The 15162-nt window shown below is 46.6% G+C and overlaps 1 protein-coding gene across 1 annotated transcript in view; it reads right to left on the bottom strand.

Annotated features, from left to right (window-relative positions):
* Window positions 1–3209: 3209 nt before the first annotated feature.
* The window catches only part of ppargc1b (peroxisome proliferator-activated receptor gamma, coactivator 1 beta), a gene marked incomplete at its 5' end in the record, with an annotated part of 77818 nt that continues 65865 nt past the window's right edge, over window positions 3210–15162 (bottom strand). The window contains 9 exons of the mRNA XM_079167454.1: window positions 3210–5649; window positions 6317–6444; window positions 6610–6728; window positions 6989–7046; window positions 7840–8515; window positions 8900–8964; window positions 10821–10866; window positions 11060–12113; window positions 14418–14543. Of these exons, the coding sequence (XP_079023580.1) occupies window positions 5558–5649; window positions 6317–6444; window positions 6610–6728; window positions 6989–7046; window positions 7840–8515; window positions 8900–8964; window positions 10821–10866; window positions 11060–12113; window positions 14418–14543 (2364 nt within the window). The 3' untranslated portion in view covers window positions 3210–5557. The remainder of the gene's footprint in view (window positions 5650–6316; window positions 6445–6609; window positions 6729–6988; window positions 7047–7839; window positions 8516–8899; window positions 8965–10820; window positions 10867–11059; window positions 12114–14417; window positions 14544–15162) is intronic.

Genomic DNA, 15162 nt, shown 5'->3' with positions numbered 1-15162 from the left:
ATGAAATCACACAAAACGGAGAAGAAAAAAAAGAAAAACACCATTTAAAGACATCCAAACTAAGTGGCGTATAAATAAAAAAAAAAAGAAACCAAAATAAAACCAACATATGTAAAAATATAAAATCTCACTAGCAGTATTTACCTTTTTGTTTTTACCAAAAACTAAGTTAAAAAACAAAAATCATTTATGTGAATTTGATAGTCATTAGATGTAAAGAGACAATAAAATCAATAGAAATGAAAAAAACAACAAAAACAATGTATGCCCTTTACGTCAAAACATCTTCTTCCACCAAACAGAAAAACAGCCTCTCACATTCAGCAGTTCGACAGTTCGCAGTCCCTACTGAGTGCCTATTTGACATCAAGTTTTGACAGGTTACCTATTAGCTTCTGTGTATTTGATGTTGAAATATGATCATGTTGCTGATCAAACATAAATGTGGAAATCTGAGGCCGGTATTGCAAGCACTCCTGTCCTGGTAGGGGCTGATTGGATGGTGTCGCTAGCTGACGGATACATTGTTTTCCCAAAACTAAAACAGGAAGTGACATAAAAACAAAGACATGGTTTTTTTTGTTTGTTTTTTTTGTTCATGGGGCCCATGGCATTGAAAACAACAACATCTATAAAACAGAATTTTTCACGAGCCACGTGCTCTTTATTGTTGAAGTTTTATTTTTTGGTCAACTTGCCGATCACGTTTAGTGGTTTTCTTGCCATTGTCCATTTTTCTGAAATGAAGAATGGAAAGAAAGGTATTGCATTCTGACGAGGGGAACTCCCTTTGGAAGGATGGTGTTTTTTTTTTGTCTTTCCTTTTTTTTTTTTTTTTGATTCGTTGTCCATCGACCTAGGACCTAGACCAAGCGGACAGCAGTATTATGTTGAAATGTGTCAACGTGTTCTCAAAACACTGAGGAGAATGGTCAACATCAAAGTTTTCTATAAGAAAGTATATAATAATCTAGATATCTACACAAACACACAAATATATATTCATATATATGTATATACCTTTTTATTATAATATGGCTATTGAAAAAAGTTGTAATTACGTCAGTAATTATTTAATAATAGACCACATTGGATTGGAAAGGAGCTGAAACGGTAATATTGAAAGCTAGTGGTAGCTCAGTTTCCCACCCCGATTTGAATTTTAAGGCTTGCAATGATGGAACATGGGGTCGTTTCAATGTCAAATCACCTCTTGAACGATGGCGGCACTCACCACTGTAGAAATCCCACCACATGCTTTTAGTCTTACGGTTTCCTCAAATGAGTGGAAGTCAGATTTTTTGGGATTACGAAGGGACAGCTAGCTCCGCCACATACACGACTCGTTTAGCGAATCGTAAAACTTTCCACGCGTTTGAAGGCGTGTTTTCTTATCCCGGTCACGCCCTCGACTTCCACCCTTTCTCTTGCACTACTTCAAGGTAAAATAACTTCTCGTCTTAACGTGGCCTTTGTCATTTTTGATGAATCCGGCTGCCGTCGTGCTTTACTTAGCGTCTATCCTGCACAATCTTGCGAAGACAAAACGACGTTTTTCCAGCTATTTGGACCATAAAACCGTTCTGTAACTTATATTTAAATTGCAAGTGATTTAATCCAAATGCTTCCCCCTTTTGGGGCGACGTAGAGGGGCAGCAGTGGAACAGCAGTGGAACGGGGATCTCTACAGCGTCTACCTCCTCCGTGTCCACCAGAGTGAAACCTGACGACTCGCTTCAGTTCTCCTTTCCCTCCCACCCACATTCCTTTACCAGTCACACATGTATAGTTATTGGCTGTTAGCGGTCATAAAAGTAAGTGTTCTATGCAACTCAGATTTGAACAAACCTGTGTACCATCAAAAAGGTGGTAATAACATAGTTACAATGGCTTCATTTCAATGTAAAGAAAAAACTGTGAAGATATTTCACTACTTGGGAGGTTATTTGTGCAAGAGTATATTAGCATTTGTTTTGTATACGTGTTACCCACATTCTTCCTTTCGTTTTTATGATTTTTTTGTCTACGTACAGAACGAGTAGCCTACTGAATCTGCAGCTCAGAGATTGCCCGTGTTGTAGATCACACAACCAACCACACACTGTACATTATTACCTCAGTTTTTCGGAAAGACTGTCGTCAAGATAAGATTATTATGTATTGCATTTCAAATTGCTTTAAGAAAACATAAAAAAATATTTAGTCATTTCATGAACGGCAAATAAACATAACGTTCTCGTGTGATAGTCTAAAGGGATACTTCGTTCTTTTACAACAGTGTTGGACTTTTGAGTGAAGTCATTTCAACTTAATTTTTTCCCTTAAATTTCCTCCTTGTACTGAAAAAACATTGACTAATTTGAAATAAACCAACCTGACCATCTGCTGTCTGATTAGCAATCAACTGTGACCCGCCACTTGAAAAAAAAAATAAAATAAACACACAGTACATTTTATGTTTACAACGAGGCATAGTGCTATATACACAATTTATATTCATATATTATTATTTTCTTTTTTTTTTTTATATGTAAACCAGCACATTCTCTCACTTTTTAGTAGTATACATACTAAGCACAAATACTCATTCAGTTGTTTGAGATTAATTGTTAAAATGTCTTTTTTTTCCTCCTTTTTTTAAAAGTTGACACCTTGTTTCTCAATCAGTATGTATAGCACTAAATTGTTTTTGTTAGTTTTGGACATCAGTGAGCCTGGAGAAGTAACGCGAGGTCACTTCACTTGCAATTCATTTTCTTTTAAAACACTGAATAAGGCGCCTTTGTACTAAGTGTGCGTTCCTAATAAAGTCAAAGGAGAATCGAGTGATGTAAACATTCAAATTTTTGTGTGTGTTACCAAGGAGTTGATTAGATAGAGTAGGGACAAGGAAGAGGTTGGGGAAAAGGGGGGTTATCTGTTAAAAAGCAGGGAGTTTACCGGGGTTTGGGAAGACCTGGAAACAAGGCCTTGAACCCACAAGCGACGGAAAGCGATAGAGTTGGAGGAAAAAGGACGGCCTGCGATTTGTTGAAATTCCTTGGCAAGGAGAGGAGGAAAGAGGGGGATCCGGAGGAATGGCGTGTCCCTGAAGAAAACAAGTAAATGAGGGGGACTCTTCCCCTCCAAGGACACTCAAGGACCAACCAGCCACCAAGCCGCCGTTCAACCCCCCCTCCCAACCCCGCTCCTCGCCAGCCTGCAAGCGTCAGCAGTGTCCGACTCAAACACGAGACAAAAGACGAAACACTCAGTTACACAAGGACACACGGTCGAGACTCCAAGAAACGGACACGCTATAAAACTGTCGAGGCAAGCGAAGTAAAGAGTTAGAGAAAGAGAACGATTATTCCCCTCGCAGGGGGCTTAGTGGTAGGGAGGAGTCATTGGATATCAAAAAAAAAAATCCCCAAACTACCCATAACCACCCATCAGTGTGGGAAACCCTCACACGGACAACACAACAGTGAGGGACTTTTTTAGCGTTGGATGTGGGAAGAGCATCCAGTGGAACAGGGGGACTCAAACACGGGGATGGATGGATGTGAGGTAGAGATGCTCAGCTGATACAGTAACTCCCGGACGAGAAACCGGCCCTTTTTTTTCGGCCGATTTGTTCTTTTTCGTTCCTTTCGCTCGTTCCCTGGCTGCGGAGGGTTCGGTGCCACCGTATTGGCAGGTTTGGAGGCTCTCTCTCTCCCTTTTTTCACGGCGGTTTTGCTACTGGCTGCATCAGGAATGTTAATCAGGCGCTACCTCGAACTGCACAACAAAGCCAGAATTTCGTCGCATGCGGTCAACCGGCGACTAAGCAACTCTACCCATTTTAAAGCACAGGAAAAAAAAACGACAATCTTTGGGCAAGCAGAAATGAGGGGGAAAAAACGCAACGATTACATTCAGATTTTTTTTGAATACATTCCATCTGAACCAACAGATTCGTCTACTTCTGGGTGGAGTATGGGGAGCAAATTGGTCCCGTTTCCCTTTTGTACTTTGAAACCCGCGACAGCGTGAAGCACTGTCACCACGAAAAAACGTGATTCCTGGACAATCGAAATAGTTGAATTCCATGATGGACTTAATGCGACAGAGAGATTGGACTGGGATGATCTGGACCAAGTGTGGATGTGATGAATTCATACCGAGTTCTGCAGTGAACAAAGCGTCTATGGCTATCGTCTTTATTTCCCCATTTTAGTCCTGCTTGCTGCAGTCCAAATGTAAACAGTAAGTGTTGCATTGGCTGTGGCATTCGGGGGGGGGGGGGTGTCGTTAGGCTGCAGTCATTATTGGACACATGTTCATTGGGACCCTATTAAATATACATCAAGACCCCCTCTGAATGTGGGCAGAATGTTACCTAGAATCAACCGATGCAGCACGAACAACAATCGCCGATTCTCACTCCAAAAACGTCCCGAATTCTATTTCTAACTTTAGGCCCAGTCCCTTGGATTTGCTTTAACCAGGACAGGTAAGTATGCCATCCCACTTGAAAGCCCTTTATATAATCTGGTCACATTGTAAGGAATTTAGAGAATTATAGAGGACCTCAGATCGGGTGGATTCTGAGGTGTAGTTCTTCCCAGGGGACCTAGTCGGGGTCTTAATGTATACAACGCGGACCAAACGGAGCCTGCAGCAGCCAGTAGCACAGTCCAGGATAGTCAGCATGGCAGAGGTGGAGATCAGAGTCAAAAGAGGGAAAGTGGAGGACAGCGGAGATATCAACCTCCTTACAGTGCATAGATCAAATCAAGGAAGCACTACAATTACAAAAAAAAAAAAACATGATTTTTTTTCATCTTCATTTTAGATTTGTAAACTTTATCAGTCATCAAATGATTAAATGTTTTTTTTTATATATATATTCTTTGTCCATAACACACACACACACGCGCACACACAATAGATTAAAAAATGTATAACATCCACAATTTTTCGCTAAAACAAAGCAGGGGGGTAATCATTTTTTTTTTCTTTCCTGGTTTTACAACCGCACAACTCATCATGGCGAACACAGCTTGAAAGGTTCACCACCCGAAACCGGAAAGAGAGGGAGGTTTTTTATCTTTTTTACAAAACAAACAGAACAAAGAACACACACACACACACGCGCAGAAACACACACACACACACCACGACGACCAACGCAACGCAGGAATAGCGAGGATTTGCTACAGAGGTCTCTCACGCCCGCTCCTCCGAGGGCGGGCGACGATCTCGCCAACGCAGACGGCTTCAGCAAAGCACTGCATCGATATCGTTTGTAGTAGTCGTACCATTGCTGTTAAAAAAGTCCCACTTTCTCCATCGTCTCTTAACTCCCAGTGGCTTTCCTCGTTTTTTTAAGCAGTATCCTCTGGGTGAAAGAAACTAAAAAAAACAAACAAACAACAAAAAACAACGAGGTCCTTAACATTACTTTATTCCATTGGTAAAAATGTAAACATTTTGCGAGGTTGCCTTGCATGGAGGTACTAAGAGGCCTGTCTTTGAGGGCAGAGCCGTGTAGTCGCAGGCTTGTTTGCTGCACTGAACTAAGGCTGGCCAGTCAGCGGTGCAGGGACTTCTGGGCCTCCTTCAGCAGAGTGTCAAAGTCCAGTGCATCGTACTTGCTCTTGACGGGGCCCGGGCCTGCCTCGTCTGCAAGACAGAAACACAAGGTCGTTATCAAAACGTTAAAGGGAATCTCAAGTCAAACGCGTGTCCTTGTAGAGCTCCGCTCGAAGAATCGAGAGACTCGTCGATGATTTTGAAAGACGCATTCCAAGATGTCTAGCAGGATAAACGATAATTAATGGGAAACATGACAACGTTAAACCGCAAATTATTCTATTCAACCGTAGCGAGTCGAGCAACAAGACGGCACAGTGAGTGAGAGGAGGAGGAGGGCGGGGCTACGTGATCTCAAATTACCGTGAGTGCGACTTGAATTTCCCATCTCTAAACGAGCAGATAGATAATGTGATACTCGCGTAACTCGCCGAGACCCGTTCCAGCAATTCTGCCCATATTGGGAGGTATCTGTGACGCCGGCGTCGATGTCGTTACAACTCTTTCAGTCAGGTAGTGTGAAACGAACGTGGCGTGAACTTGTTGCAACGTTACAATTCCAGATGGAACGTGAGCGTCTTAAAACGCAGTAAACCTCTGTGGTGCTTTCAGCTTTGGCGACACACGAATAATGCCAAAATCGACTTATACTTACTTATAACTAACAGCCGCTAATAGATTAGTTACCGCGAAAACCGATATCACGATATCCACATGCTTGGTTTACTACTTTTGTCGGTGAGTCCGTGTTCATTACCGAGATCTATGTAGCGCTTCCTCGTCAGCCTCCGTAGGCCTGCAGGCCCGTTCTGGAAAACAGTCTCCCGTTCCCTCCAGTGCTTCTGACCCCCCGACTGGCGGATCTTTATCACCCCGCAGCGCTCCCTACGAACCACACAGGTAGAGAGACAAGACACCAGTCAGATAACGTGCACTGCCAACTGAGCTGCATCCGGCAGAGATGGAGAACGCCGAATCAATCGCATGCATCCAATGCACAGCGTTTTGAGGAACAGCTGCGTTGGAGGAATTCCAGATCGGGACACTTACTCGTTGCAGATGATGACCTTGCAGTCCTCGGGTTTGCCGAAAACCTGGAAGCGTTTCCTCAGCATGTTCTGGGTCACGCTGGTTGGCAGGTTGTGGATGTAAAACACCTGGCAGTTGTCCTGGCAACAGGGAAACCATGGCAACAGTCAGGACAAAAAGGACAATACAGACAGACGTGGGGAAACCGAGGCGGGAAACGCCGAGACGGCAGGGCGGCAGGGGTCTGATTGTGCAGCTGCTGTATTATGTTATATGGGATCAGCGTGTTAAAATGTCTGATGTTTCGGGGGGGAAACCGTTGGACCGTTAGTCCGGTGAGCTGCTGAGGTGGAGTTTGCCTCTTAAGATGTTAAAAGTGTCTGTGGGATGTTCTCCGTACCTCGTCAGACTTGGCTTTGTTCCTCTGCTTGTCGTCGGGACAGATCTCGGAGTTCTCACTAAAAACGGGACGAGAAAGCAAAAAGGGGGGGAAAAGAGAGAGAGAGAGAGAGAGGATAGTGAGTGAGGGAAGGACGGACACAAGGTGAAGCTGAAATGTCAGACATGAGGAAACAGGTGAACTGCGGCAAAAAAGGCGGAACTTTCTCCTACGTACTGCAGTACGGCATCGCTCTGTTCTCCATCGTTCCCTCTCTCTCTCTCTCTCTCTCTCTCTTACACCCCGACCCCTTTTCATTCTACCATTGTCTTCTATGTACAGAAATAATATGACCACTGACCTCCTTCTGTGTGTGAGACAGTCGAGTCAGACTGGATCTAATCCGCGCTGACTCTATGTGAGTAGATAGTACAGTGTTTGATTTAAATGGTCGCCCGAGTTGTTTATAGGACGTTCTGTTTTCATGCTACAGAATCAGATCGCCCTGCACATTCGTAGTAAAAAGTGTTTAAGTTGCCGCAGTGCAAAGAGGACACGACTCTTTTGACCGGTCGATGCTTTGACTTTAGGTTTTTATAGATGTCTGCGTGTGAAGAGTTCAGCCTCCAGCATGTTCACCTGTGTTTACCCTCGTCTAGAAGGTCGGGTGACGATAAACCGTAGGATAGAAATTTCTCAGGCGTCAGAGAGATTCTGCCCTACATTGTTCCCTCCCTTTCTCTCTTCTTCTAACACTGTGTTCTACTCTGTGTTTGTCTGCTTCCCTCCGGCTTTGCCTCCCGTCTCTACATTTCCCCGTTAATCTCCTCGACCCGGATCTTCGCACCGTCTCCTCGTCTCGTCCGTCTCACCTGGAGTCCGTCTTGCTGGCGGGGGAGTCGGGACACAGGTGGAGGATGGGAGAGGGCGAGCGGGACGCAGACGAGCGCTCCGCCTCTTCCTCCGAGACCGGCGGTGTGGCGGCCGCCGACTGGCAGCGTGACGGCAGCGATGATGATGATGATGATGAAGAAGAGGATGAAGATATCACCACTGTCCTCTGATGCTCGAGCTGTTTTGCGATTTCTAACACCACCAGCCTTTCCCTGTTCTCCTTTCCGTTTCCACCTGAGAGCAGATCTTCGGCTTCTTTGGGCGTGAGGGCGGCGCCGACGCCGACGCCGTCGCCCCCTACCTGCGCCTGCAAAATGGCGCCGAGCATGGCGGCGCTGCGCTTGCGGCTCTCCCCGAGGCTCAGGGCGCAGTAGTCGTGGTCGCCGAAGGTGCAGTGGGTGTCGCTGTCGCCGGCCTGGCCCATGCGCCGCAGCTGGGCGTACAGCTCCGTCTGCTCGGGCAGCTTCCGCTGGTGGGGGACGCGGATCAGCCGGGACGAGGCCTTCGCGGCGGCGGCGCTGGCGTTGGTGCTCGAGGCCGAGTTGACCGACTCGCTGCAACCTCCTGTTCCCTCACCTCCCTTTCCTCCCTCTGCCGGTTTGAAGAGCTCATCCTCCACCGGTTTGTGAGGCGGGGTGGTGGGAGGGGTGAGACCTTAAAGAAGGGGGGAGGAGAAGATATCCACATGAGCTGGATACAAGAAATGGTCCAGCACATAACCTCCCTTCTACAGTTTCGGTTCGATTAAACAGAGAAGGTGGAACATATAAATGATCTAGTGTTTAGGTGCTGGTAGGGACATTAGCAGTTGCCCCCTGTATGCTAAGCTAAGCTAACAGGCTGTTGGCTCCCGCTCCACGTTTACTGTGCTAATACAGAGAGTGGTATCGATCGTCTCGTCTGACACTTAAATGTCCACCTCTGATGCTGAAATGCACGGCTTCCCGTTAACTTTGAGGACTCGGTCCCTCTATCCCACGTGAGCGTATCTTTAGAGCTGTAACCCGTCGACATCAACAGCAACCTGAGACGTTTTACCTGCCGTTCCACACAGATCCACCCTGAGCGTCTGATCGAAAGGCTTGGTGCTGTACTGGGACTCTCTGGTTGGTGAAGAGATGGCCGCGATCAAAGGAGAGAGAGAGAGAGAGAGAGAGAGAGAAATTAGAGAGTGCTGTGTCATGTTGGAATATGTTGTATTTTTTTCCAAACAAATAAGTCAAAAGCAATCCAATAACAGCCTGAAACGTCTCCCAGTGAAAGCTCTTTTCAGCCGACGTCTGCTGAATTTGAATTATGTTTCTCTCTGTAAACGCTGCTGCCATTTCTCGGCACTCCTCATTTCTTATCGCAACAACCATACGTACTCGTCTGTCCTCTCCCCTATTCTTCTTCTTCTTCTTCTTCTTCTGCTGCTTTTCTATTTCTGGCTTGTCTGTTTCTGTTTCTCTCAGTCGCCATGAAAGAACGAAGCGGTGCCAAGTGGATTGGCTTCGGGCGGGATATATTACCCTCCGCGGAGTAAAAATATATATTAAAATCAAAAAAACAAAACTCTTTCTTTTTTTTTTTTGGTGAGCGCTTCAGAAGACAGATTAATTTAGAGGATGGACGGACGCCAGCCGGTTTGTACAGAGAACACATGACCGTGACTGTAGCTGGAGACGGTCCAGGGTCTGAGGCTGGGCGGGGGGGGGGGGGGGGGGGGGGGGATCGGGGGGGTTCATTTGTAAAAGTAGGAGCAGTGAGGGCTCTCAGATTGAAGTCTGAGCAGCCAGAGGTCCAGACTCATTAGGGATTTGGGAATAAGAATTCTCTGAATTTGAGCTCGGTTAATCTTGTTTTAAAATATTACACAGTCCCGTGAGATTATACACGCGACATGACTGCAAACCACGCTTTGAAGAAACACTTGACTTTTCAGGGGACAACGTTTGCGTCTTAACGGGCGTCTCGACATGCACGATCCGACCTGTTTAGTCCCGTCAAACTTTGAAGTGCTGAGTGTGAATACGTTCCGTTGGTTTGCGAGGCTCTTTCCTCCCCGCCAACAACAAATTCCCCCCCGGGCCAAACGCTCCACACTGGGAAGTGAAAATGTATGAATTATGGACCTCTGCCACGTTGTGAAGCACTGACGTTTCCTCCGCTGTAACAGCAGCTCCCATTGAGTTCACATCAGACTCTTAAGTGGGGAAACGTTACCTGGAGAAAGAGCCCAGCACTGTGTGCATTGAGTGCTTACAAATACCAGGATTTAGACAATACAGTCATGTTGTATATCCTGCTTAAAATATATGATCTGGAGGGAAATAAACTCACGTTTTAAGTTAATATATCCCACATAAGCTCTAGTTCCCAGAATCTAGATTACAGTCTCGTAGAGAAATAGATCATAAGTAACTTCTAATGTCATTAAAGACTTAAAACCACATCCATCAGATCCAATATGAACCCAAACTGACAAACTGCTGCTGCGTCATTAACAAAGCAGGTGCTGTTTGGTCTGGAATGGTTCGTGACGTACAAATATTCAGCATTATGAATTTTAAGAAGCAGTTTTGCATTACGGCCCAGCTCTCCAACGCTTCATTATAACGACACCAAGACTGTATGATTTCCCGGGAGGCATCGATCTTCCACAGAGGCCACTGCAGCTTCTTATTTTATTTTTAACATAAAGAAGAAGAAGAAGAAGAAGATGGCGATTTCTGCAAATGAGCACCGCGACATTTTAGCGTAAATGAAATTGGAAGTGGAGTTTTTGGGGATTAATAGTTATCACTAATGCACTTTTAATGAGTAGTATTGATTATTTGGTTAGAATGACATAGTTGGTGGAACAGGACATTCATCTAAGGAGGACTCGCTGCTGCATGCAAAGATGCTGCATCAGAAATGATCTTTTTTTACTCCTGTGTGATGAGACACAGCAGCTGCTTCACGTGGAGAAACTCACCCTGTGGACTTGGGGGTGAGAGTCAGACAGAGGCAGGCTCTCTTCTCTGCAATCACAATAAGAAGCCAGTTACAACCATGCACAACTTCAGATCCAGGTGTCTACATTATAAATTAACCTGAGTAGTTTCTAGTTTCTATGAGATGTGGATTACAATTAGATTCCTCCAAATGAAATGTGATATTGGTGGCTATAATGTGGTTGAGAGTAACGGGCAGTGTCCTTCCTATCCGTCTCACCGTTGTGGCAGCAGGGTTTGGTCGGCTCGTCGCTCGGCGTGAGCTGCTCCGGCTGCGTCTCCGTCCCCCCTCCCGCTTGTGTCGGCAGGAGTTTGACCCCCGCTCGTCCTTCCTCCCGCTCCTCCCTGTCCTTCCTCTCCCCGTCCCTCGCCCGTCCAGGCCGCAGCCTCTTGGCGAAGCGGCTGGGGAAGGAGGCCAGGCGTCGCGAGCGCCGGACCGAGAAGGAGCCGCTGCCGCCGCCGTCCTCCTCCGTCGCCTCCGGGCTTTGCGGCGCCTCGGAGGAGCGGCTTCTCCTCTCGAGGGAGGAGGAGGAGTCTTTACGCAGCTCTGGCTTTGGGGCGGTGGAGCTGGTGGGGGAGTAGGCCGCCGGGGCCGACCTGGCCGAGGCGGAGGGAGCGGAGACCCTGCTGGGGCTGTGAGAGTGGGCGTAGGGAGGGCTGTGCAGTCTGTAAGGCTTGCTCACGTCGAAGGAGCTGCTCTGCTGCAGGAGCTCGCGGAGAAGGGAGTTGGCCTTCATCTCCCTTCGCCTCGCAAAGGGGAGCCTCCTGGGGGCGCCGACGCCCGTCCCAGTTAAGCCCCCGCTAGTCCCGGGAGCGGCCACCAAGACCACTCTGCTGTGAGAGCTTGTGGCGGCGGCGCGGGAGGGCTCGGGTCTGGCCCGGGGCCGCGCCGCCTCGCGGTCCTTCCGCTCCCAGCCCTGCTGCTTGCGTGTGGGCAGGCAGTAGGTGTGCATGTACGTGATCAGCTCCACCACCGAGTGCATTTCTTTCTCCGAGCTGAACTGAGGCTTCGCCGGCTCGGCGAGGGCCGTGGACACGACCGCCACGCCCTCCACCTCGCTGCTGGAAGACTCCTCCTCCTCCTCCTCTTCTTCTTCCTCTTCATCCTCCTCCGACTCGCTGTCCTCGTCCTCTTCTTCCTCTTCGTCCTCCTCCGTGTCCGGGGCCGGAGTGTCCCCCGAGTCCCGGGCGGTGGTGAGGTGGCGGTGGAGCTCGGTGCACAGGCGGCCCGCGGGACGCACCGCTCGGGGCTTCCTCTCCTGACGGAGGTTGGTCTGAAGGGTGGAGACACACACACGAACATGAACACCAGCGTGAGACTCTTTCCTCAAACATTCAGCCCTCAAGTCTGCAAAATGTTGCCATTGCAGTCACATAACACACATTATTAACTATACAATAAAACACTAAAATCTCCGTCTTAGACTTGATATTTACTATCAATGTTTTAGATTAAACATTTTTCATTTTCTATCAAACTCCTTCAGAAAGTGACTTTTCTTTGAGGGCAATGTTGGCCAAAAGTTACTTACAATAAGTGTAACTACTAGTCACCAGAAGTCATGAGTGCATCTCCTTTGTTAAACAAGCATCGAAGAGCATAAACCAGGATGAAGAGGACGGTAAGCGGCTGCATCATCATCACCCTCGGCTGATGTCAGGCACCACAAAGGGCGGTGCAAGATGCTCAGAGCATCACCGGGACAGAGGACTCTCAGTCCCAGTCACTGAAGACACAAACTGTTCTGCTCGCTGCCGTCCCGGCACAGTCTGACTTATCCTACTTTGCTGTTTGTGTTAAAGTTTATTTACGCTGCAATTACACACTTTTACAAAGATATGTCATACTGTTGTGCTTTATATGTGTTATATTTTATCCCTATACTTTAATATATATATATATATATATATATATATTAAAGGGCTTTGATGTGAGTGAGTGTGAAAGACGTTCATTTCCAAAAACTGCTTCCCTGTAGTTGTTGCCTGTGATAAAGAGAACTAGAAACACTCGTTTAATGACATACTAAACTATTTGAATGGCAAACTATAGCGTGACGTTTTGATGATATTTTCCATGATATGACGTATTTCATGCCAGTTTTACGACATACTATACTATTACTTTAAACAAACTGTAGGATGTCGTTTTAGTCACATTGTCCTCGACTTACTAGGAAAATGACTTTTTAATAATTTTAATTTTACGACACTATACCGTGATTTCTTTTCATGAAATCTTTCCGACTTTGTATACTACGACTTTCTCAATAATATCATTACGACATACTATACTATGTATTTTTGACGGCGTACACACACTAGCTGTGCTGGAAAATATCTCATCACCCCGTCTACAGTTACTCCAGAGCGCGAGAAAAACAAAAAAAAGCACCTAACAAAACAAAAACAGACTCGTGAACCAATGGTGTATCTTCAATTTCCTGCCCGTGATACATGGAAGCACTGACCACAAAGCAGTTTACGACTCTGTGAGGGATGATTCAGTGTGCAGCTGGATGAAATGGCTGATTCTATATTGCTCATACTGAGAGAGAGAGAGAGAGAGAGAGAGAGAGAGAGAGAGAGAGAGACTATGATTCACTGTTGCCCCCTTTGCCCTGTCAGTCAATACTCCCGCCATCTGCCACAGCAAAGCCACCACTACTCAACAACCAAAGCTCACACACACACACACACACACACACACACACAGCCAGGTTCGGAGGTTACATGATGGATACAGGCTTGGCTTATCCCGCCCTGCATCCTGTGGGTATATATTTTTTTATCCTCCTTGCTCGAGCCACAGCTGCTTGGAAGCTTCGCCACGTTTTTTGTTTTTTTTACGCTCGTACAAGATAAACTGACTGGCTGGTGCTGTAATCAACGACCACTTGAAGCACAATACTCGCAGATATCCAATTACTGCGAAGTCACACAGCAGTAGCCGCTGTAAATGCCCCCCCCCCCCCCCCCCCCCCCCCCCCCGACACCACATCTATCATCGGCAGCAGCTGAAGGTTGAAGAGTTTTGAGTGTAAAATTTAAAAAAATAACTGTTGCTGGCTAGACTTTGGAACATTATGCTGTTTTATTCCCGCTAATGATGATCCAAGACCAGTTCTTAAAGGCCGATACCGACGGCCATCATTTTTTACACCGGAGCCACTCAACTGACAGTTTTTCAGTAGTTCCACAATAATTAAACCTGTGATTAAACCTTCGGTGCTAAAACGCTCCCCAAACAGCTTGTGTAATAAAAATTACTTCATGTGGGATTGATGCCGAGGATGCACATCTTAACAAACCACACACACACACACACACACACACACACACACAGCTATAGAGGAAGAAACCCTCCAGCTGCTCCAATAAACATCAACATAAGACAGCGACTTTCCCATTTGCCTCTTTATGAATCGTATCAGTGTTTCCTAATCTGCAACAGTTTACTGTTGGTTGACTTCAGGCAGGATAATGGTCGAAGGAAATGATGGTTGGTACCACGCTGGATACTGACTCTGTCAAGAGTTTGACACTCTGTACGGGTACACCATCCATCCGTGCCTCACCTTGACCGGGGGTCTGGTCGGCCGGAGGTGCAGGCTTCTGTTGGTGTAGCGATGGCCGTGGACTCGGTCTTTGTGCGCGTCGACGGCGGCGGGCACGTTGGGAGGAGTCAGCAGGAGCTTCTTCAGCTGGAGAGGAGAAGGAAAAACTAGCATCAAACAACATTTAGCCCATTTGGGATTTATTTTGAAATAACAAGAGAGACAGGATGTGCGTTTTTTTGTTTCCTGTAATGACGTCTTTATGCGAGGACCGAACGTGGACAGAAAGTGGGAGATCTTCCAAACTCCGGCCCCTCGCATTTCAATTTTTAATCTATATTCTGTCAGCTGTTAACTCCCTGCAGATGGATGTTTGTACAAGGGAATAATGTGCAGAGGAGGCCACGAGGTTATGATACTGTACATTTATCACTACGGCTGACAACGACATGGCACGTTTCACGTTTCCCATTAAAGAGCTGGATTCAGCCACTTCTCTCTCTATAATAACATAGAATATGACTTCTGCTCCTCAATTTGTCCTCCATCCTAACCGTCCTATCTATCATTCCCTCCGTGGCCACTTCCTCCCCCCTTTTTCCATCCCACCGTCTCCCCCTGCCTTTCCTCCCCCTCTTTCCTCCGACACCTATCTCCATCCTCTCTTCCTTTCCTTGAATCCTTGTCCAGTCTTCCCCCCTTTTCTTCTGTTTTGATCCATAAATCTTTGATGCAGTCCCCCTTTCCCACTTCATCTATTCTCTCC

Source organism: Pholis gunnellus (genome assembly GCF_910591455.1).
Source record: "Pholis gunnellus genome assembly, chromosome: 10".
Classification (NCBI taxonomy): Eukaryota; Metazoa; Chordata; class Actinopteri; order Perciformes; family Pholidae; genus Pholis; species Pholis gunnellus.
The sequence above is the reverse complement of the archived record's forward strand: the minus strand, read 5'-3'. Positions and strand labels throughout refer to the sequence as shown.